Raw genomic sequence first — 25,227 nt, forward strand, 5'->3', positions numbered from 1 at the left:
TTTTCTGCCCTCTGTTTTGCCTTTTCGGTTCTATTTTCTGCCCTCTGTATTGCCTTTTTTTGCTAGTTTATTCCATCTTCCTGCTGTTTCCCTCCTCCTTGCGTTTCTCTCCTCCTGACACCCAGCACCTCGCCCTCCCCCCAGGACATAATTAATAGAGGCAGTAGTGTGACCCCCATTGAGCAGGTCCTCATGCCAGTTCCTGCTGTGACAGTTCTCCTGTCCAGGTTGCCCACAGTCTGCTACCCTGTGCTGCCCGTCTACTGGCTGCCCTCTGTTTGTGCCGCTGTCTCTTCATTTCTTGCTTTGTTTTGCTTTTTCTGCTTTTTCTGCTTGTTCTTCTGCCCTCTGTTTTGCCTTTGTCTGCTATTTTTTCTCCCTGGTGCTTTGCCCCATTTTTCTGCCTTTTCTGCTCCGTTTTCTGCTCTGTTTTGCCTTTTTTGCTCGATTTTCTGTCCTCTGTTTTTCCTTTTCCTGCTTATTTTCCTGCCCTCTATTTCTGCTTGATTTTCTGTTTTGCCTTCTGTTTTGCTTTGTCTGCCCTCTGTCTGGCTCTCATCTGCTTTGTTTTGCCTTTCTGCTTATTTTTCTGCCCTGTGTCTTGACTTTATTGCCCATTTTTGTGCCCTGTGTTTTGCCTTTTCTGCTCGCTAATTTTTCTGCCCTCTGTTTTGACTTTTTCGGCATGTTTCTTCCCTCTTTTCGCTGTTTCCTCAAGACTTGTCGCAGGGAGAGCTGGCACAAATAAGGCCTTGCATCCCAGCGCCCAGTTACTCCCAGGGGTGATAGTGCTACGCTCTACAAATGCTGATTGATTGAGTCATCTCTGCAGGGTGGAAGATAATAGTCTGCAGAGCTGCATGTCAAACATACGATTCATTCAAGGACATTTGTCACTGGAATTCTCCTCTGACCTGTACACGGTCTTTGCCCTATTTACATAACAAAAACCACATTCTGTTAGAGATTCAGCTCTAATGCAATGATAAGTCTAGATGTTAGAAACTGTCTCAGAATGGGCAAAACAAGCAGTAGAATATCTTGTTCTGTTTTCCTAGCCTTGAATTAAATATACGGATTATGTAGCGAGAAAGGCTTTCTAAAAACAAGCAGCATGTATAGCATCTTCTTAGAATAATATTGTGAAAGCGAAACATTTAAAAATAATATAGCTAAAAAGATGCCTGCTAAAACATGTAAAACTAAAATCGAGAACCAAAGTGGCCCCATGTAGGCCTCACAGCATTACGAAAAGGGGGAGAGAGTCAAATGCCTGCTGAGGGCGATTTTTTGCCTTCCGTTTTGCCTTTCTTACGGCTCGTTTTTCTGCCCTCTATGTTGCCCTCTTCTGCTCTGTTTTGCCTTTTTTCTGCTAGTTTTTTTTTTGCCGGCTGTTTTGCCTTTTCCTGCTTGTTTTCTGCTCTGTTTTGCCTTTACTGCTCATGTTTCTGCTCTCTGTTTTTTCTTCTGTTATGCCTTTTTTGCTTGATTTGCTGCCCTCAGTTTGGCCTTTTCTGTCATCTGTTTTGCCCTCTTCTGCTCTGTTTTGCCTTTGATGCACATTTTTCTGCCCTCTTTCTCCATTTTCGCTAGTTCTTCTGCCCTCTTTTGTTTTTTTGTGTTCGCTTACTTTTGAGGCTCCCCGTGTTTGGCCTTTTAATGCTCATTTCTTCCCACTTCACGCTTTTTCCTCAAGACCTGTGGCAGGAGGAGCTGGCACAATGGAGACCTTTCACCCCTGCGCTCAGATACCGCAGGGGTGACAGTTCCGCGCTCTACAAATGCGGATTGATTGTTTCATCTCTGCAGGAAGAAAGGTCAGCGTCAGTAGAGCTGCAGGTCAAATGCAGGATTCATTCCAGGGCATTCGTGACTGGAGTGCTTCACATACAAGGACGGTGCACCGTTAATATAACAAAAACCACAGTCTGTTAGAGGTACAGCTCTGATGCAATGACATGTCTACATGTTAGAAATGGTCTCCAAACGGGCAATGCAATCACTAGGATATCTTGTTCTGTTTTTCTATCCTTGAACGAAGTATACAGATTATGTAGCGAGAAAGGCTTTCTAAAAACAGCAGAAAGTACAGCGCCTTCTCATAATAAGATTATACAAGAATAACAGAAATCAAGCAAAACATGTAAAAATAATATAGCTAAAACGATGTCTGCTAAAACGTGTAAAATGAAAAACAAAAATGGAGAACCAAAGTGGCCCATGAAGGCCTCACAACATCACGGCGAGGGAGGGAGAGTCAAATGGTAAAATGCTGCCGAGGGTTCGTGTAACTTTGATAGGTACTTTGGTGCTATTATGACATCATTTACAAACAATGCATTTGTGCATGACAATAATACTCATTTGGAGTAAACAGAAGAAAAATGTTTTTCTTACCAAAAAAATGCAACTATGCATAACTGCAGATCAACCACAGCCAAAACCGCAAACAAGAATCAAAAGCTTTGCACTAGAATAAAAAGGAGAAATAAAACATTACAATCACATATGCAAATAATGCACCAGTCTACACACAATCCACCAGCCAAGCTGGGGGGTAGGTGGGCCTAAACGTGTAAGGCTGATCTGCCCCCAAGGGGGGGGGCAGAAACAGCCAAAATATTCACCCCTGTAAAAGGGGAGCGACCCTTGCCCAACGGGCCACTCCGCAACACCAACATTTAAAAAAACCCTGGTGTCTAGTGGCTTCTGCCCCTCTTGGGGAGAGATGGGCCTGAAAACATATATGGCCGATCTGCCCTCAAAGGAGGTAGAGATGGCCACAATAATCACCCCATAAAAGGGAGCGATTCTTACCCAAGGTGCTGCTTCCCAAGAACACAAAAACAATCCCTGGTGTCTAATGGCTTCTGCCCCCCCCCCCCCTTGAGGGCAGATGGGGCTAAAATCATAAGGCCGATCTGCCCCCAAGGGGGCCAGAAACAGCCAAAATATTCAACCAAAAGTGGCCGCTCCCCAACAAAAAACAAAAAAAATTCCTGGTGGCCCAGTGCTGCATACAAAACTACAAATAAATCAGCCGACTTTCATCCGGGGGCAGAGACAGCCAAAATAATGCCAAGGGGCTGCTCGCCGAAATATATCCCTGGTGGACTAGTGGGCCCAATTTTTTTCTAATAAATGACCCGGTTACCCCCGGCCCCCAGGTGAGCAGAAACAGACAAAAAAAAATATTGCGCAAGAGGCTGCTCTCTGCAAACAGAAAAATACATAAAAAAAAAAAATCTGTGCTGTCTTGTGGGAATTCATGCTGCACGAGTGCGCCCCATGTGCGATCTTTCAGCAGGAATGCTCAAAAGAGGCAACGGAGGAAAGGAAAACTTTAATGCCTGTTTTGTTTAAATCCCCTCCCCTACCCGAGGAGAAACTCACTTTCTCTCTGCTGGATGCGCTGGAAGCAAATGGATTCTAGCGCGTCAGGTTTCATGCAATGACGCCGGTGCACGAGGCGCCCTGACGTCATTAGATGATGTGGAGGTGGTGGTAGAGTGGGTCAGTGGAATGGCCTCCTCTCCCCTCACCGGTGGGTGCAGCATGAAGGGCAACCTACGGGGAGCGCCAGCGCTTCCCCCGTGGGTGGGTGCTAGGACGGCTGGAAGCTGTCCGATGCACAAGCCCACCGGTACGTCAGTCAGCTCCCTGCTGTCTGACATATGGAGAGGGTTAAAAGTACATATCCTGCCATTTGAATACGTTGCATCCTGTCCTGTGGCCGACAGGTCCTACCTTATGGGTGATGTATGTTAAAAAAGGATGTTTTAGGTCTGGCAAGTGGTTTATCTTCTATCAATACTACCAAAAATGATGATTCTTTGGACCTCACGATTACTGCGAAGGAATATCTCACAAATGATAATCATAAAACATAAATCAAGTTTGTCCTTTTTAAATTTTGACAACATTTCTCAACAATGAGACGAGTGTTATTTTCTGCTCTAATACAAAAACCACTCCTTTAGTCTACAGCTTTACGTCTGATAACATCTGATTACTAGATCTGGCATATTACTCCATACAATACATAATATATTGTTGTAATTACAATCATTACGAAATTGAATTGCCCAATGCATTTCGGGATCCACTCCCTTCTTCAGGGGTTGATTATTGTAACTAGAATAAAAACAAACATAAAATTGCAAGTAGGTCCAGGTAAGTACCCAATTAAAGCAGGTAAAAATGAATACTTAGTAGTTGGAACTGTGAAACTCAGTAGTTATACAGTAGCATAGCGATTGAGAACTGGTCAAAGCATGGTCACACCATGGTAATGCATTGTTCTTCTGTGGCCCTTTATTGCATATTATGTTTATTTGCACTAATTTTAAGATTTTCTTTGGTTTTCAGATCAAGCCAATCAACGAAAAATTACGAGAGATAAAGGGAGCCAAAATGATGATTGATGTTGTACAGACTGCGATTCCTCAGTTGAAGAAAGTCATTCAGTTTGTCTGCACCAATGCCCTTGTTTGTGAGACAATTAAAGAAGCCAAACAAATTGCGTTTGATGGCCCAGAGAGATTAAAAGTAGGATTTGTAATTTTTTTTTGTTATGGTACATTGTGAGCCGATGTGATCTGGTGTGTACTTTCACAGTTTGGAAACCAGTATTCTTCTGTTTATATACCCAGCACTGAAAAGCAAAATGTTGGGGCCCCTGAAAAGTATGCCGAGGGACCCCTGGCCCATCTCCTTATCTCACAGATAGTTATACGCCTGTGCACGGATCAAAGTTGCCCTTGTATGTACCCTGCCTTTTTCAAATGTTGTATTTATAGGTAAAACTGGTTATTGCTCATAAATATGAAAGCTATAAAGCAATGCGCAGTACTGGATTTTAAAGTTGGATAGTTTCCACTTTATAGTAAGTTATGTGTAATGAAGCGCATAAGGTGTGATCAATTTTCTCAGTGCAATGGTCAAATCGCAACTGAGTCAATGCTCAACAAAACACTTTGGAACGGTGCTTCATGGTAAACATATTGCGGGTATACTGAGTCAGAGTTTCAGAACCTCGATTTTATCACTAGCATTGGTAATTGAAGAAGAAGAAATGTTTTCGAGTTCAAATTATGTGTCCTTTCTTCTGTTAGTGACAAGAAATTTGATTTTTTTAGCCATTGAATAGCAACATTAAAAGCAAACCAAACTTGCATCTACGTTTCCCAGAACTCAGATAACGTTACATCAAAATATTCTTTCATAATGAGCTTGCTGAGAAGTTTGAGTCTTCCATTCGCTATTTTTCAATTACTTCCTCATCTGCTCAAATGGGTAGCTGTTAAAAACAAATATAACCATTCACATTTCCGATATGTGGGTCAATTTTACTCATATATAATGTAATCAGGCATAGCACAAACAATTTTTATATATTTTTTTTATCCTTGTTCTCGTGGATGATGGCGATGCCTCCGTCATGTCTGCCGGTGTGCTTGATCCTTTTGTATCCGGGGAGGTGGAGTCTCGGTGGGGATGTCGAGTGGCGATGTGGGGGTAAGCCAGGTTTCTGTGATGAACATTACTTTGGGGGTGAGGGTGGTTAAGATGTCCCAGATTTCCATGGCGTGCTTGCAGAGGGAGCGCGAGTTGAGCAGTGGGCAGTGGAGTTGCGATCTCTGGTCAAGTGTTGGCTGGGTAGGTGTCCTCAGGTTGCAGGTAAAGCGGCAGTGGTGGCGGGCGAAAGGTCCTTCGGTGGAGCAAGGGGAAGTGGTGCAGCAGTTGGCGTCCAGGTTCCTGGGGTTGAGGGCTCGGAGCTCATCTGCAGTGTAGCGGTGGCAGGTGGTGGAACCAGGGTTTTTGGCTCTGGGTGCGGTCCAGGCAGGTACAGATGGGCTTGCCTTTGAAGTGCCTTTGGCGCTCTGCTGGTATGGCCGCACTGAAGCCTCCATTAAGTGGCTCAGGTGAGAAGGAGGGGCAGTCCGGGAGGCAGAAGGGCCTGTCTGCGGCGCAAATGAGACACAAGTGCAAGCCCAGCAAGGGCCCAAGGAACCAGGGAAAAACGGGTAAGGGAACCAAGGGAAAAGAAAACTAAACGCAGAAAGAGCAGTTGAAGTAGAAAAGAAGAGGACCCTAAGAGAAAGGTGAGAAGATGACAATGTGAGTTGAGAGAGAGAGAGAAGAAAATGAGCAAACATAGGGGACAGAAGAGAGAGAAAAAACATCAGAGCAAGAGGAAACGTTAATGGAGGAAGCAATGTAGACAGGAGACTCAACGGGACCGGGGCTTGAACCTCTGCTTCTCAGCTGGCGGGTCGAGAGCAGATCTTGTGTACTGGCGCAGCGGTGGTGGGAGTGGGGACCGAGGACCAGAAGAGGTCTGGGCTACTCCCAGGAACAAATAAACCGTCCAGGATAGTTAGAAATTATTGCACAGTGTTCAACCAGACACGAACATTTGTAATGAGCAAAAGGAGGGCCAGGGGCTTGAGGATCCCTGTCATGAGATGTGCAACAGGTATGCCTGAGAAGAATGACCCTGCCTTAAAGGAAGTACGTCCCAGTTCTGCATCTACCTTAAGGCCGGTTTGTATAAGCACATACTTAACAACAACTGAAAACTTTAAAAAGGTGATGTCAGGAGAAGCATCCACACAGGAAGTAATAGCAGAATGCGAGGCCTCTGCACCAGCTCAGCAGAGGCGCAACACAGCCTCAACTTCGATCACCACAAGTGAGCTGGCTCCAGTGAGAGAGCTATTTGCGCTTTCCTCCACTTAGACTCTCATATGAGCTTATAGCGACATGGCGCACCCTGCAGAAGTTTACTGCCAATGCAGCTCGCAAAACACTGACAAGACACACCCTCCCTACCAAGACAACTTGGACAACTCATTCTTGAGTTCCACCTAAATTAAAGGGATTCCATAGCAACACTGCAAAATTGTCACCTAGTGATGATGCAGAAGGTGGATTATCGCCCTGTACGTTCCCCTCGGAACAGACTTCCTCTCCCAGTAGGGCCGGGTGGGGAGCCCCATATACAAAGGCCCTATTTCCCAGATCAACTCAGTCCGAGCTCCACATTCCCAACCCAGATGAATTGTGCTATAGCTTCCCCCAAAAAAAATCGTGCTAGAGCAATGATAGCATTATAGGTGAATCACGCAGTTAAAAAAAAATCCCAAGAACAAACCAGCTGCCGACAACAAGATGCTCCCTTGGCATCTATCACCTCAACCCTGGCAGCCACAATAAATGCTCTTACATGGCAATCCCATAAACTGGAACTACAGATGGATACCATGCAGCCCGTTGCTTCAGCAATAGCCGAGATGGCAGCAAACATAAGCAAGCTAGAGGCTGGGCTAGATGCCAAAGGCATGGCATGCCAGTGCGCACAAATTGTGGACAAACGTAGCTCACTACCTGAGGTACTCTCATTACTAGTCACCGATCTAAAGAACAACCAGTGCACCCAGAGTACTCAGGTAATGTCAGCGAAGTCCACCATCTGCCCTCTGACTTTTACACCTGAGAGCAGTGCTTATGCTAAATATATAATGAGCACTACCCTACAAGAAACTATAGGCTGCACTGCACACAGGGTAGCAGAGAACTCTGGGAGTAAACCATCATTCAGTGCAGAGGCAGCAGAAACAGGCACCCAGATTACACCCAACAGGCTGCTGGCTAGCCAATCAAAGTGTATTATAATTCAACTAAGCTCCATGGGCACTACTCCAATCAGTACAACAGAAAATCTAAGGAGCACCACACTGGCTTGTGCTGAGGTAGCAGGTACAAGCTTTCTTCTGAGCTAATTGGCTTGCATGAAACTGCTTGACTGAACCCGACTGGTTCCCTCATGGGAACCTTCGCATGCATTTTGTTTGCCTTCTCCTCCAGCAGACCACTACCAGGGTGCTATTCTCAATGCCCCCATTGGAATTGTCCTCCAACAATTACGCAGCACTTACAAATCTGTAACCTGGTCCTGAAGATGACCTGAACTGAATTTGTCCTGAATTTGAAACGCTGTCCACCACCCAGCGCAATGTTTTGGCGCAACCTCAGTGGTTCATCAAATTATCTACCTCCTTTGAATCCTTGTTAATAAATCTGAACCACTAAAACATGTTTTACTGTATATATTGACATTACTGTTTCCTTTGCACTGTTTTTCGCTGTTTCACTTGTCACTTTGCGCCGTTCATCTTTTCCATGAGCACACGTGCACAAGTTTGTACTTTGTTTAAATACAGACAGCTGCTCGCATTTGTTGCAACAACCATTAATCCCATTAAATCAATGGGGTGTCACCCACAGAATCAAAGGACCTGGGTATAGGTAATATAAAAAACAAGGTGGTCCTCGATATTGATTCAAACAAAAATATATAAGTATAAATTATGTCTTATTTGTGCGATTAAATCCAAACACATTGATTCAAGCAAAGGGAGGGAGATATATTAGCATTGATATTGTTTATAAACACATTGAATGCAATGAAAAACAGTACCCAAAAATAGCAATTTAAGCTAAACAGGAAAGATGGATTTTAGCCACACTCTGTATTCTTGTTATACCAAGATTTTGTATGTTTATTTACATCATCATAAAACAAATATATATACGGCGCACAGGACTGTCAGAGTACAGTCAGAAAAAGAAAAAGGGGTGCTCTCGTGATTTAGAAATGGAAAGGAAAAAAAGATAATTAATATAATATACAATAATAATATTTACACATAAAGGGGCGGAAGCTATCTGCTGTAATATGTGCCTGTCCACATCAATTAAAAAAGGGGATAACATTAGGGTGGGGGAGGTGCAGGCCAAATATGGTAAACCGTAGACGTTTCGACCCTAGTGCTCCAGGGGTGTTTGGGACCTCGGCTGCGGGTCTTCTTCAGGACAAAAACAGTGGGACTTGGGGGAGGAAGGGGGGGTGTTTTGATAGGCTTGGTATGGCTTCCAAGATGATCTAGGCCGTGGTCCAGCAGGTTGTCTGGATCGAACACCTCCCGCACACACACACTTCCTGCATACATTCCGCAGGTTAAACACCCAAGGAAACTGCGGTACTCAACTCAAGCTCCCACCAGGAGATGAGATGCTGTGAAATCTCTCGAGGACCTTTGATGCCCGTCCAAACATCCCCCATACCCCCCCCCCCCCACACACACACACTTTTTGTGCATTTAGTCCACAGGTTAAACACCCCACGAAACTGCGGTACTCAACCTCCCACCAGGATAAGATGCAGTTAAATATCTCGAGGTCCTTCGATGCCCGTTCAACACCCCCCCCCCCCACCACCACACACACATACATGCACACACACGCAGACACCCAGACGCAGGCACACACATACAGGCAACCCCCTCCCCCTCCCCTCCTACCTAACTGGGCTTCGGGCTTCTCGGGAGCCTCTCAGAGCACTCAAGCTCCTTTGTCATTCCAACAAGAAGCGGGGCTCTCCCCTTAGGCTTGGGGGTCCCGCAGTCTCCCCGCTGGTCTTCGCCCGGGTCCCGGGACTTCAGGTACGGTACGGCACTTCACTGTCGCTCCAGGCTCGCGCTCCGACCTCAAAACGAAACTTACAAATGTTGCGCATGCACAGGCAGCCCCCGCCCTCCCACTCCTCCCAGCCCGGATACTAAGCTTGTTTGCATTTGACATGTATAACTCCTTTAGGTCTAATGTATAGGACAGCTGAATGCGTAATGCTAAATTTTTTCTATGGACTTTGCTTTTTGGGGCGTTAATCCAAAGGACGTTGATTTTAAACTAAGTCCTTCTTTGCATTATGGTTAATTGAAGCCTGGCCTGTAGTAGTGCTTTCACCACTGCCCTGCATTTTCTCTGTTTTGTTGTATTTTCCCAGTGGATAAGAACTGGTGCGAAGGGAACACAAATGACGTTTTAGCAAGTCTGATACCCATGGCAATGTTCACCCTTACTATCTAACAAACTCATTATCAGCTAAGTCTTGGTGTCAAATAAGTACTTTACATTCAAAGTTACTTGCAGCTCCTATTGTCGCTGCTCATGTTAGGTAGAACATTCAAAGATGGTTACTTTCAATGAGAATTGCCCTACTGCCTCGTGTACCACAACCAGTGGCAAAGTGGCATAGTATGGGGCCTGCGTGTGACCTCATGGTCACAGGATCAAGTCCCGGTGGGCTTACTCAGCCTTTCATCCTTCTAAGGTCGGAACAACGAGTACCAATGAGTTGTTTAACAATGAGCACCTGCTATTCAGTGCCAAAGTGCCCCCGGGTGAACGTGCTCTTTACAAGTACATGTGACGTGGTATGTTTGTGTTATGTTAGTACACACACGCAGGGCACTGCCACTTACAGACCCTGCAGCCCTCACTGCATGCAGCCCCCCCACATTGCACCCCCGCCCTCCGAACCGGGCATGCGGCAGAGGGCACCACTGCCCAGGGTGTGGCGTAACTACAGCAGCGCCATAGTGCACCCTCACTGCTACCAGGGAGAGTGAACCTTCACCCCCAACACAGCCCACTCACCACCACCCCCTCCACTCAGAACAGTGACACGCAATCTGTGGCGCAGTGCCCTGCACAGCTGGCACCGCATCATTCTGCCTCCCGCAGGGCCTGGCTGTCCGGGGCTTTGTTAGCACCAGAACAGCAGCGGTGGGACCAGTTACCCTGGGAAACACCGGGCGGTGGGAGTCACGGTAAATTGAACAGGAGCGCCCTCTATAGGACAGCGGGGTGAACTGCCCGCACCTGGTATTAACAACAGACCAGTTACCGCCAGTGGGACCAGTTACCGCACGGAAACACTGGGGAGTGTAAGTCACAGCAACTACGCGCGGTACAGTATACAACACATATCTGAAAATGTTTTTTAAGATAATATTTGCATGATACATAATAAAATATTACTTAAAATGTTAATAATAAAAATGTATTGCTAAAGAATTATAGTTAATTACCACCCCACCATTTATCCATACAAATAAAACAACTCACACCAAACATATACATTAAACAAACATTTGCAATGCAATAGGTCTCACATTTACGCAAGTTTAAGCTATTGGCCTTAAAAATAACAATGCATTTTATTTATGTTTTAAAAACGGAAGCAAAAATAAAAGGCATTGTCATTTGCAATGCCAATAGCTCAAACTCACATAAATGCGAGACCTATTGCATTGTAAATGCTTGTTCTTTTTCTGACTGTACTCTGACAGTCCTGTGCGCCGTATATATATTTGTTTTATGATGATGTAAATAAACATACAAAATCTTGGTATAACAAGAATACAGAGTGTGGCTAAAATCCATCTTTCCTGTTTAGCTTAAATTGCTATTTTTGGGTACTGTTTTTCATTGCATTCAATGTGTTTATAAACAATATCAATGCTACTATATCTCCCTCCCTTTGCTTGAATCAATGTGTTAGGATTTAATCGCACAAATAAGACATAATTTATACTTATATATTTTTGTTTGAATCAATATCGAGGACCACCTTGTTTTTTATATTAAACAACCATTAATGCCTCCCTGTCTCCTTCTTCTTGCAACTGCTGTGTATTACCTGTTAAGACGTTATTTATTATGCACACTTATTATCCAGGCTTCAACTGGGTTTACTGGTAACCGCCTGTGGCCTGGTTTCGCACAATCAGGCTAGGCACACCCTTAAGGTGGGCTACATGAAGTGGACACTCGAAGAAGGGTTTCATCATCTTGTTTTTGGTGGAACGAGGACATCTGAGTCAAGTTTATGCCCACGCTTCCCAGGAAGCGGTTATATAGGGGGTGTAGTCACCCTGGGAATAGGTACAGGGGTGGCTTCTCCTTATGGTGGAGGAGCTTCGCCCCACTAGGTGGCAGCAAAGGTTAAATATATGAAAAATAAATGGATGATAAATCAATTTTATTATCATTATATTTTTCTTCTTACCTGCAGGCGAGCCGCTTCATAGTGTGGGACGTGGCCATGCACTCCTTGTGCAACAGTGGGGAGGAGGGGTGATGAGTACTACTAAGTGTGCATGACTGTTTGGCCGGCCGTCTTAGGCTGGCCAAACCGTCATGCACACTTCGCATTTCTCCACTCGGCTGTGCTGTACAGCTGGGTGGAGAAAAGCCAAAGGCTTCCAGTCCCTGTCTGAGCTACAAAGCAGGCCGCTCAGACCAATCCCAGTGCTGCTCCCATGCTGGGACTAATTTTCCCAACATGAGAGCAGCGTCAGGAATTGGTATCTAGGAGCCTGCTCAGTGTGACCAGCGTGGAACTGGACCAGGATCAGTAGAGCAGCAATGCATTGTCCGCAGCGGCAAGTAAGTAAACTTTCATATTTTTGTGTGTGCTTTTTTTTTATTATTCCCCCCTCATGCCGCACCCACTGCGTTGGATATCGAGCAGCCGCCACTTGGTAGGTAGCCCATTTGCTGCCAGCTTACACTCCGCTTAATGCTTCTAAATTCAATATTTACGTGGCAGTGTTTAGGTGGCCCCCTGACACCAGCAACTCAGATTCATCTACCTAGGAACAGAAGAAGGACAAAGAAAAGCCAACAGCTCCAAAACTGTGGACTAGCACTGAAAGTTGTGCTAAACCCTGCCTGGCTGCCACTCTCCCGATAATTGTAAGTTGTAAGAAACAACTCGTCCTGCCACCGAACAGCCTCACCAAACCCTTGGAGGACTGCTAGCACTTCACCAGCAAAGCAGAATCTCCCTTAAGGTGGAGGACCCATCTCCCTGCATCTGCAGGCACCGACTGCATCTTCCCAGTTCACTGTTTTGCTGACCATTGGGTTCACCGAGGGAGCCACTGACCAGAAGGAGGTCATCCCTGTTGCATCACCAAGTCTTGAGAAGATTAACCTTTCCGAGCCTCCTTGCACCAATACCCGAGGTACAGGAGCCCTTGCCAGCACCAAGGCTTGTTGTGTGTCTAGCCCAGACACTACCGATGCTAGCACTGACCTGCTGAAGCATGACATCAGGATCTCCAAGGTGATCACCGAGAGTGGCCCTGCAGTCTTGTTTTCTATCCCTTTCCAGGTCACCAAAACCATGTGAGAGGCACTAACTCTAGCGACTCACCAGAAAATACACCTCTGCTACTAAGATCCCCAACCAGGGTCCATGTAAACCAACTGTGTTTTTGTGCTCCAGAGAACCTCAAAAGCACAGCCCCCCTTTGGGTTCTGCCAAACTGGTTCCACAGTTGACACATGCAACCTTTCTTTTTGCAGGTACTTTTCCACTGACTTTACTGCATAGCCCTCAAAGCTACCAATGCAATCAGCACCTCTGCACTTGGACACACCAGGGCAGAAAAAACCGAACCGCTGTTGGTTTCTTGGACATAGACCCCTAAGCCCCTTCAGTCCAGGAAAAGAACCCTGAAAAAGTTTGCAAGCATTTCTATGCGGTGAATGTTTATCCCATAGGATAAGATTTCCGCTTACGAGGATCATACCTCAAAAACGTTATTTGACTGTATCTTATATTTCTACAAAAATTCCTGAATCCTAAAGTACTTACTTGATCCTGATGATCTTTGTTTCTAAAATGATGTAAAATCTGTGATATTTTTTTTAATTGGTCTCCAATTTAATTTCCTCTTGAGAGTGTGTCTCATTTATTGACTCCGTGTGTACAACAAATGCTCAATGCTCCCCACTGATAAACCTAAGCTTGTCGACCATATAATCACAAATAGAGCACTTGGGATTATTAATTTAAGTCATATAAACTAATTAGGCTTGTCAGTACTTTTTGCATGTTATGCCCTTATATTGGCACTACCACATAAAAAGCCTACTTATCCAGTATTGGGGTATCTTTCATAGATTCACATGCCTGAATCATTCCCCGTCTTTGAGGCGGGAGTCCCATGGTAATAATACATACAAAAGCACTGCCTTAGTATGAACCGTAGTAGGCTAAAAAGAAAAGAGGCCCAGAAGGCCCAAAACGTAGTAGCCTATCTACCTCATTATATGAAAAGAACTAAAAAATAGTTCCAGCCAATCAGCTACCAGCACCCTCTAGAACCTTCTCAGCAGAGGCAGTTCTCCTCAGATTTTCACCACAGGTTGTGTGGAAGGGAGTCTCCCTGAGTGCCTACTTAGTTTCTTCAACCTTTGTGATTCAAGATGTATGACAAGAAAGCTCTTTTTAGAGCCTGCAGGACCTGAGATAAGAAAAGGGTCAATGTAGATGATCAGCACATGGACTGCATCTACTGCCTACATCCTAACCATATAGTTAAGGATTGTATAATATGCCGAACCTTCCCTGCTAAAACCATCAGAGACAGGGAAGCAAGGCTGCCTTTATGGTTGAAATCCTCATCGGCTGAGGAGGATGACAAGGCCTCAATATCTAGCAAGAGGGCTAGATCACATGACAGCTCCTCTTCTGAGGGAAGAAAGCACCACAAGGCTTCTTACGAAATTTCTGACAAGTCTTAGAGGTCTCCCATTCTACTCCCTGGGTCAGCGTTGTCTCTGTCCTCCGAGGTTTCTAAAAGGCCTTCAACCTCCAGAACCGTGAGTAAAACCCAGATCAAAACCCTTACTCTGGTGTCTTCTCATACGGTATCTGTGACTTCTGCTGCTCCTCTTTCTACAACTACGATCTCTACCATGGCCATTTCCTCGCCTATTGTGTCTTCAAACATTTCTTCTAAACCTCCGTTGACGACAACATCGACGTCGAGCTCGTCGACGTCAGTTCCCTCGACGACAAAGACACCGTCGACGAAGAGCTCGTCGACGAAGATTACCCCGTCGAAGGCGAAGAGCCCTTCGACGGAGGGTTTGTCAACGGCGATTCCTCCAGTGTCACTGACTACGCCTCTCTCCTATACTCATTTCCAGTTAAAAACCTACCACAGGCAAGATTACAGCACCATCTCTCCTCTACGTCCATCGCATATTCTGGAAACTTATGTGGATGATGATAACTCTGATGACGAGTATGATGAGGGACCGTTCGGCATAGCTCGCCACCCCTCAGAGCTTCAAATAAAATGCCAGGATGATGATGACGAGGAAGATTTCCAAGAACATTTTTACCAGGAAAACCTCTCTACTCCTTATCAAAACATCCCTGAAGGATTTCACATCAAGGAGAGACAATTCATCTTCCTCCTTCTTTAATACAGGATCTACAAGACATGTTGGCAGATTACCGCCAGAGGTTTCCTTCGGAACCGGCTGTTCCTGTTTTGCCTCCCGCACCTGCTGAAATACCAGTGCCAATACTTCAGGTGGAAGTTCCTAGTTCTCCAAGGCAACCCTCTGGATCAACACCACAGGGGCATCACGATCCTTAATCCTCATACGAGGAAGGTGTCGAAGAGGGTGAATTACCCGACCACACTGATGATGGGGATCCTTAGGACGAATATATCATTCCCATGCCCTCTCCACCTATTCCTCAGCCATCAGATTTTCTGCCTGAGGATATCAGCGGCTTTCACAGCCTCATGCAACTGGCTGCAACTAGATTCCAGTTACCGGTCAGTATTTAGCAGTCTGACTGCTTCTTGCATGATTTTAAAGAGGAATATATAAAGATTACAAGGGCGATTCCAATGATAGATTACATTTAGAATTAAGGCTTTAAAATCATGAAAACACCTGCCTCAATACCTGCGGTTCATCCGCGTATTGAGAAAAAATACCGAGCACCTCCGGATACTCAATCTTGTCTTATAGGTCATCCGCGTCCGGATTCAGTAATATCACAAGCTGCTCAGCAGAGATCAAAGAATCCAGCCACACCAATTTCAACTCTGCCTGATAAAGATGGTAGAAGATTAGATTTGATAGGGAAAAATTTCTCCACTAATGCTGCAGCCTCCATTAAGGCAGCAAATTCACTGGCCATTCTCGGTCGGTACGACCGCCAGATGTGGTCAGATTTGGCAGAATTCATAGACCTTATCCCGGAGGACCGTAGACAAGAGGCTAGAAAAAATTGTGTTGGAAGGTGAACGAGCTGCATCCGAAATTATTGACTGCGCTCTAGACATCACTAACACCAACTTTAGACAGCTTGCAGGTGCTGCGATGTTTAGACGCCAAGGATGGCTTAAAGCAACATCTTTCAGGCCAGAGGTACAAACCAAGATCCTAGACATGGCCTATGACAGTGATTCATTATTCGGAAAGCACATAGATGAAGCCCTTTTGGCTATCAAGACTGATACGGATACCGCAAAATTCTCTTCCAGGGGATACTCATTAATAGTCATAAGCACTGAATTATCTCCGCCCATGAGCGGGAACCCGGAACACATAACAATATACATATATATGTGTAAATATATCAAAAAGTACATTGTACTAAAATAATTATACACATATACATGTATAACAACCATAATATGCAGCCTAACATATACACATAGGCTAATAAAGCCAACCTTACACACGTTCTGAAGCATGCAAATATGCTAAATATAAATGCAATAAACAGGCATGAGCCCAAAATGCATTTCATAACCATGAAAAACTTTTATTTTCATCAAAGAACCTGTTGTAAACAGTTATTAGCCTAAAAGGCTGCATATGAAAAACTGTCTTTGTACAGAAAATCAGACTGGCACCCTGCCTTTAAGGCCCCAGAGAATCTGCACACTTTGCCTTTAAGGCCTCTAGGAGAACTCTGTTCCCATCATGCACCACAGGTGACAGTTAGGTTAGTTCTTTTTTCCGGCTTGTTCTGTGAGGAACCTGGAACTTGAGCTCTGCTCATTTGTAGTATTTTCTGTCAGAAGTTGGATTTTTCTTGACATTTTTTGACAAATAGTACTTTGGTGGTGTTTATTATCTTTTTTCTGACTAAACTGTTGTGAATTTTTTAGTCAGTATGCCACCTTTATTTTATAAATGTCCTTCCTGTGGGAAGAAAATGGCAAAAACTCATCCACACTCTGTTTGTGTGGTGTGTCTTCCTGATACTCATAAGGTGGAAGATTGTTATCATTGCCTCAACCTTTCTAGTAGGACTTTAAAAGAAAGAGAGAAAATGAGGCTTCTGGGCCTTCTGGAGAGAGAGAATCGTGGTGAGAAGAGTTCTAAGGTTTTCTTATCGACTTCTAAGCCACCTTCTCAGCCTAAACGTCGAAGATCAGCGTCTCCAGAAGGTAAAACGAAGAAAAATCGACTCCAGGAAGCTTTTCCTGCGAAAAAGAGGCGTTCGACGTCGAGATCCAGATCGCCGTCAGCATTGTCGGCGTCGAAGAGGACTCCGTCGACGTCGAAGAGGACTCCGTCGACGTCGAAGACTTCGCCGGTAAGGCAGAATACAGCGTCTCGACCTTCGCCGTCGAGATCTTTATCGACGTCGAGACATCTGGTGTCGATTGCAGTAAGGACGACGTCGGGGGTTCAACGCTCGACGTCGAAGGAGAAGATGCGTTCGACGTCGAAGGATCATGGGTCGACGTCGAAGAGTAAAGTGTCGACGTCGAAGGATCATATGTCGACGTCGAAGAGTAAAGTGTCGACGTCGAAGGAGATTCATACATCGTCGTCGAGGAAGAGATCGACGTCGAGAGGAAGATCGAAGGATTCGACGTCGAGGTCTAAGAAGAGGAGGTCAAAGTCTCCATCGCGACGTAGATCGGCGTCGAAGCATGCTTCGGGCTCGAAGCATGAAATGTCTAGGTCTCCCCCACCTGTGCACAGGTCGGCGTTGAGACTGTCACGATCTGCCTCTCGGACCTCAGTTAGGTCTTTGTCGAGGTCGGACATAAGTCCTGAGCCTAGAGTGGTTTCTTCACCGCAGGATCAACAGAAAGATGCGGTGGGACAAGAGACAGTGCATCAGGATTCTTCTATGGTGGCTCAGTCGGGCTCTACCTCAGGCCAGGCAGATGATAGACAATTGGTGCCCAGTCAGCGGACTCCATCTAACTCAGTGGTATCTGAGCACAGTGTAGTCTCCGGAGCTTCCAAGTCTTCAGCAGACCTGAATATTGTGCAGGTGTCACCTGAAGTTTCACCTGAGCGTGTAGGTCGACCTATCAACTTGTCACCGAGATGGCTGGAAAGTCTTCGGCATTGGAAGATGCGTCCATTATTGGGTGACAGAGCTCCGGTTCCTCGGACTGAGCTGCAAAGAAGATCACGTTCGAGATCATTGGAAAGAGAGAAATCTCGATCAAGGGAGGGAAGGAGGCAGCGATCTGCAACTCCTCAAGAGAAGCGTAGGACTCCTGCTCCATCTCCTAAGTCTGTAGAAGGACGGAAATCTCGTTCAAGGGAGCGAAGGAGGCAGCGATCTGCAACTCCTCAAGAGAGGCGTAGAACTCCTTCTCCGTCTTCTAAGTCGTCTTCGTCTTCTACAAGATCTTCATATAGAGACTATTCTCCCACAATATCATCTACTCCTCCGTCCAGAGTGTCTCCAGTGGATGATTTGGGCACATTTAATGATGTGTTATGTCGTGGGGTGAATAAGTTCAAGATCAAGATGGCAGTTCCTCAAATAGCAACGTCAGTCATCTTTGAAACCCTACATCACAAGACGACTGGTAGGCCTCTTCTGCCGTTAGTGCCCGGGTTGATAGAACCAGCGATGAAAACTTTCTTAACTCCGGCCACAGTGGGTTCAGGACCTTCTAGGATTGCAAAGAAGTACAAGGCTCCAGAGGAAGATCCTTTATTTTTGCGTTCTGACCCACCTCCAGATTCTCTTATTGTGGCGGCAGTCAGAAAAGCACATTCGGCAACATCTACCTCTTCTGCTCCTCCAGAGAAGGATAGTAAGAGTATGGATTCCTTGGGGAGACGAATGTGCAACACCTCAGGTTCGGTCATGAGAGTGGCCAGTGCGTCAGCCTTATTGGGCCGCTATGATCGTCTGCTGTGGGACTCAGTTTCTCGTTTTGCAGAAAAACTCCCTAAGGAGGATCAGAAAGACTTCCTGGAAATAGTGGAAGAAGGAGGATTGGTGGCTAATCAAAGCATTAGTGCAGCTGCTGATGCGGCGGATCTGTCAGCTCATGGTTATGCACATGGTGTTTGTGCTAGACGTACGGCTTGGCTTCGCCTTACGGGTCTAAAACCTGAGGCTCAGAGAAAGATGGTAAATCTACCTTTTAATGGTTCGACTCTGTTTGGATCTCACGCCGATGACGAGATGTCTAAAATGAAAGTGGAGTTAGACACTCTTAAGGCCGTTGGTCTTGAAAAGAAAAAAGAGTTTAAGCGTCGAGGTAATTTTCGTCCCTATGACAAAAGATCTTTTCAGCAGAGGGGCCAACAGACGAATTGGTCCTCGCAAAATCAAGGCCAGAGTCAACAGAGATCGCAATTCCAGCAGAGGCGACCTGGACGAGGCAGAGGCAGCGGAAATAGGCAGCAATCATCAGCTACCAAGCAGCCTCAAAAACAATGAATGGAAGCTTCCTCCACAACCGTGTGCCACTCCGGTTGGAGGAAGTATTGTGTGTTATCTGGAAGAGTGGAAACAGATCACAAAGGACAAATGGGTACTCAATGTCATTCAGAGCGGGTACCTTTTGAAATTCAAGAAGCCACCTCCTGTCATGCGTCCTCTGAAAATGGTACAGTGGAACTTAATGCGCTTACAACAGGAAGCGGATGTCCTTCTGAAGAAGAATGCCATAGAACCAGTGCCTTTTCAACAGAGAGGTCAGGGCCTGTACTCTCGGTTTTTTCTTGTAAAGAAAAAAGGTCCAGTTACGGAGTTCAGACCCATTCTGGACTTGAGGCGTTTGAACAAATTCATTCGGAAGGAAAGGTTTCGAATGCTGGCTCTTCATCAGATTTTCCCTCAATTACACCAGGGGGATTGGATGTGTTCCATACATCTGAAAGATGCTTATTTTCATGTCCCAGTGTCCAGAAAACATCGCAAGTTTCTCAGATTTCAAGTAGGGGCTCATCATTATCAGTACGCAGTGCTCCCCTTTGGCCTGAGATCAGCTCCCAGAACTTTTTCAAAATGTATGGCGGTAGTGGCTGCTTGTCTTCGAAAACAACGGATTTTCATTTATCCGTACTTAGACGACTGGCTTCTGAAGAGTTCATCCCCATCTCTACTGGAAGAACATCTTTCGATATGCCTCCAACTCATGTACAAGTTGGGTCTTCAAGTCAATTACAAAAAGTCCATAATGAATCCCACCCAGAAGATCCACTATCTGGGTGCACAACTGGACTCGGCAAAAGAAAACGTGTGTCCTTCGGAGGAGAGGTGGTCATCCATCAAGACAAAGTGTGTGTTTCTCCTTCAGTCTGCACGTCCGACAGTTCGGCAAGTGTCCTCTCTTCTGGGATCCATGGCATCGTGCATCTTCATAGTGCCAAACGCACGTTTGCAGATGCGTCCTCTACAGCAGTGTCTAGAAGATCAATGGACGCAGAGGACGGGATGCTGGGAGGATCAGATTCTTCTCCAGCAGTCTGCAAAAGATTCCATTCGATGGTGGATGAAGAAGACACACTTGATGAAGGGAGTTCCTTTTCATCAGGTCCCACCAACGCAGACTCTGATCACAGATGCCTCTCTCCAAGGTTGGGGAGCACATATGGGCCCACTGCAAGTACAAGGGCTATGGTCAGATTTCGAGAAAGGGTATCATATCAATCTACTCGAACTCAGAGCGGTCCATCTTGCTCTCAAGTCCCTGGCTCCATCTCTTCAGGCTCGGTCCCTCTTGGTGCAAACAGACAATACAACTACAATGTATTACTTAAACAAGCAGGGGGTTCCAGGACTCTGTCCATAGAAGCTCAGACCATCTGGCACTGGCTACTTGCACGAGACCTGTCCATAACGGCAGTTCACTTGCCAGGGAGCCTCAACACGCAGGCGGACGACCTCAGCAGAGACTTCGTCGAAGCGCACGACTGGGTTCTCAACGAAGAAGTCGCGCACAGCATTTTCCAGGCTTGGGGAACACCAGACATCGATCTGTTCGCAGACGCGGCAAACGCAAAATGCCCCGTCTTCGCGTCCAGGTTCTCCCAGAAAGGATCTCAAGGGAATGCCCTTTTGATAGACTGGTGTCAAAATTTGCTGTACGCCTTCCCGCCGACACCGTTGATACCAGCAGTGATCAACAGGATGTACAAGACCAAATCCAGAATGATATTGATTTGCCCAGAGTGGCCACGCCAATGGTGGTTCCCAGATCTCCTCCAGTTGTCAATCAGGCCACACAGGAGATTACCTTGTCGCCCGGATCTTCTGTCCAAACAGGAGGGGCGTGTGTTTCATCCCAATCTGCCCTCCCTGCGCCTGGCAGCATGGCTCCTGAAGTCATCCAGTACAGGCATTTACAGTTAAATCCGGAGTGTATGAACATTCTTAAAGAGGCAAAGCGGCTTTCTACAAGACAATCCTACGGATTTAAGTGGAAACGCTTTTTTCTTTGGTGTCAGAGCAAGGGTCTTGACCCTATTCGAGGCCAAGAACAGGTGATCTTGGCTTATCTTCTTTATCTTGCTGAGTCTGGTTTGCAGTTTAATTCTATCAGAGTCCATCTTGCTGCAATAACTGCTTATAGAAAATCGCCAACACAGATATCGTTTTTTCGGATGCCTGTGGTGAAGGATTTTCTAGAGGGATTAAGAAAGGTGTTTCCTCCAGTCAGATCTCCTTCTCCACCTTGGGAGCTTAATGTGGTGTTGACTAAGTTGATGGGCCCACCCTTTGAGCCCATACATAAAGCGTCATTGCAACACTTATCTTGGAAAGTAGCATTCCTGGTGGCTATCACGTCTGCTCGTAGAGTGAGCGAAATTCAGGCTCTGTGTTGCAAGGAACCGTACACAGTTTTTCATGCAAACAGAGTGGTGCTCAGGACTCATCCTTCTTTTCTACCTAAGGTGGTGTCGGATTTTCATATTAACCAATCCATAACATTGCCTACTTTCTTTCCAAACCCTTCAAGTCCGGCTGAGCGGGCTTTGCACTCTTTAGATCTAAAAAGGGTTTTGAAGTTTTACTTAGATAAAACCAAGACTATGAGACACACAGACCGTTTGTTTGTGAACTATGGTCCTACGAATACTGGTTTGGCAGCATCCAAGAGATCCATTTCTAGATGGATAGTGTCATGTATCTTACTGGCCTATCAGCTAGCCCACAAGTCTTTATCAGGTAGACCTAGGGCTCATTCTACGAGGGGAAAAGCTTCTACAACAGCTCTCCTCAGGAATGTGGCTATGTCAGAGATATGTAAAGCAGCTACTTGGCGTTCAGTGCATACGTTTACACGCCATTATTGCTTGGATTCTGATGCGCAAACAGATGCTCAAGTGGGACAGGCATCACTGAGAAATTTGTTTGCTACGTCTAGTTAAACACTGTGTTGTTTGAAATATAGCTATGCGTTTATCTGTTCGCCCGCTTCTAGTGGGTATGAGCTTGCTACTCTATTCAGTGCTTATGACTATTAATGAGTATCCCCTGGAAGAGAAGGATTAGTTACTTACCTGTAATCCTAGTTCTCTTCCAGGGGTATACTCATTAAAGTCATAAGCACCCTCCCGCCTCCCCGGGCGAGCAGTGGCATTGAAGTTTTCAATATATAATATAAAGTTTTTAAGGGCAGTTTCCTGCTAATGTTTACTGTACCGTACAAAAGAACTGACCTAACTGTCACCTGTGGTGCATGATGGGAACAGAGTTCTCCTAGAGGCCTTAAAGGCAAAGTGTGCAGATTCTCTGGGGCCTTAAAGGCAGGGTGCCAGTCTGATTTTCTGTACACAGACAGTTTTTCATATGCAGCCTTTTAGGCTAATAACTGTTTACAACAGGTTCTTTGATGAAAATAAAAGTTTTTCATGGTTATGAAATGCATTTTGGGCTCATGCCTGTTTATTGCATTTATATTTAGCATATTTTCATGCTTCAGAACGTGTGTACGGTTGGCTTTATTAGCCTATGTGTATATGTTAGGCTGCATATTATGGTTGTTATACATGTATATGTGTATAATTATTTTAGTACAATGTACTTTTTGATATATTTACACATATATATGTATATTGTTATGTGTTCCGGGTTCCCGCTCATGGGCGGAGATAATTCAGTGCTTATGACTTTAATGAGTATACCCCTGGAAGAGAACTAGGATTACAGGTAAGTAACTAATCCTCGTTGGCTAATCTCCAGTACAAACGTGGGTGCTTCCGAGGAGCCAGAGGTCGTGGATTTACATCCAGGGGAGGTTATCACAATCAACAAAACAGGCAATATCATTCACAATACAGACAGCCTTACAGTCAAACGTCCTACAGGCAATCTGCATCTGGTAGTTTCTCTTGCCAGGGCGGACAAAGGCGATCAACCAATCAAGGTCGCGATTTCAACAAGAAACAATGAGTTCAGCAGGACGCCAGTCATTCCTCCCTCCCTCCCAGTGGGCGCAAAGATCTCGGCCTTTTTTCACCAGTGGCCGCAGATCACATCAGATCAGTGGGTTCTCGACCTAGTACACAAAGGTCACACACTGGAGTTCCCCAAGCAAGCACCTACGACCGCGCCCAAGGGTCCCCTCCCCCACTTCTTCACTTACTTTTCAAAGAAGCCTTAAACATGCTCCACAAGAATGCGATAGAAAAAGTTCCTGTGTCGCAGAAAGGAAGAGGGTTTTACTCTCGCTTCTTCCTCATAAAGAAAAAATCAGGAAAGTGGCACCTGATTCTCGATCTTCGCAAGCTCAACAAGTTTCTGAAAAAACAGAGTTTTCGAATGGTGACGCTTGCCGAAGTTTTAAGCTGTCTCAACGAAGGGGACTTTGTGGCTTCTCTGGACTTGGAAGACGCATACTTCCATATCCCCAGACATCCCAAACATCGCAAATACCTACGATTCACAGTGGCTAGCGTCCACTTTCAGTTCAAGGTGCTTCCGTTTGGACTGAAATCAGCACCAAGGATCTTCACGAAATGCCTGGCACCGGTTTCTGCAGCTCTGAAGTCTCAGGGAATACAAGTGTTCCCTTACCACGACGATTGGTTGCTCAAGGGTCCTTCGGAACAGATAACGAAAGAGGCTATTTCAAAATGCCTATATCTCTTTTCAAGCTTAGGACTCACTCTCAACGAAAGAAAATCACAGTTACATCCTCTCCAAGTGATACCTTTTCTGGGAGCAATGCTGGACACCATACAGTGCAAAGCAATCTTATCAGAAGATCGCCAACTACGACTGAAAAAAACTAGCAAGGTCAATCTCAAAAAGAAGTTCAGTTTCTGTCTGGACATACGCTTCTCTTCTGGGGATGTGCTTGTCTGCAATAAACCTGGTTCCGTTGGCACGAGCCCAGAATGAGACCTCTGCAGGAAGAATTGTACCTGCAATGGCACCAAGCCGTAGAGTCATTCGACGACTCCATCAAGGTGACATCGCACATGATTCACGATCTCCATTGGTGGTCTCTAAAAACAAACTTGTCTCCGGGCCTCACTTTCTTGACAACTCCCCCAGAATTCATTCTAACAACGGACGTATCCATGGGGGGCTAGGGAGGCCATCTCCAAGACTTAGAGATTCAGGGAAGATGGTCCCAACAGTATCAACAAAAGCACATCAACAGTTTGGAGCTGCAGGCCCTTTTTCTCTCTCTGCAGGCATTCCTTCCGAGGATTGCGGACTCCTCAGTGCTAGTCTGTACCAACAATACGACCAGCATGTATTACATCAACAAACAGGGGAAAGAGGTCACTATCTCTATCGCAGGAGGCTCAGGAGCTGTGGGAGTGGGTTACAACACACGGTATAACCGTAAGAGCAGAGCATGTCAAGGGGCTTCAGAACACTTTGGCCGACACCCTCAGCAGATCTCTCTCGGGTTGTCACGAGTGGGAGCTGGAGCAGAAGCAGGTGGAAAAGATTTTTCGCGTTTGGGGCAAGCCAACACTAGATCTGTTTGCAACAAGAGAGAACAGCAAATGTCTATACTACACCAGCAGATTCCCTCAACTGGGATCAAGAGGGAATTCCCTGTACATGCGATGGTCAGGGATTTATGCGTATGCTTTTCCCCCAATACCGTTGATACAGAAAGTGCTTCAAAAGATGAAGAGGGGGGCTGCCGCCTCATTCTAATTGCACCCCGCTGGCCAAGACAATATTGGTTTCAGGAACTACTTCTGTTATCACAGGAACATCCTGTCCGTCTACTTCCAACACTCACGATGTTGACAAGGGAGAAGGGTCAAATACTACATCCAGATCCACAGTCGCTGCACTCGCACGCA

The 25,227-nt window shown here is 45.7% G+C and overlaps 1 protein-coding gene across 3 annotated transcripts in view; it reads left to right on the top strand.

Annotated features, from left to right (window-relative positions):
- Positions 1 to 25,227, top strand: part of SMC1B (structural maintenance of chromosomes 1B) — a 2,760,606-nt gene that overhangs the window by 1,435,896 nt on the left and 1,299,483 nt on the right. For all 3 annotated transcript variants that reach the window (XM_078673832.1, XM_078673834.1, XM_078673833.1), the window contains one exon: positions 4,369 to 4,548. In XM_078673832.1, the coding sequence (XP_078529958.1) occupies positions 4,369 to 4,548 (180 nt within the window). The remainder of the gene's footprint in view (positions 1 to 4,368; positions 4,549 to 25,227) is intronic.

Source organism: Lissotriton helveticus, chromosome 1_1 (assembly GCF_964261635.1).
Source record: "Lissotriton helveticus chromosome 1_1, aLisHel1.1, whole genome shotgun sequence".
NCBI lineage: Eukaryota > Metazoa > Chordata > Amphibia > Caudata > Salamandridae > Lissotriton > Lissotriton helveticus.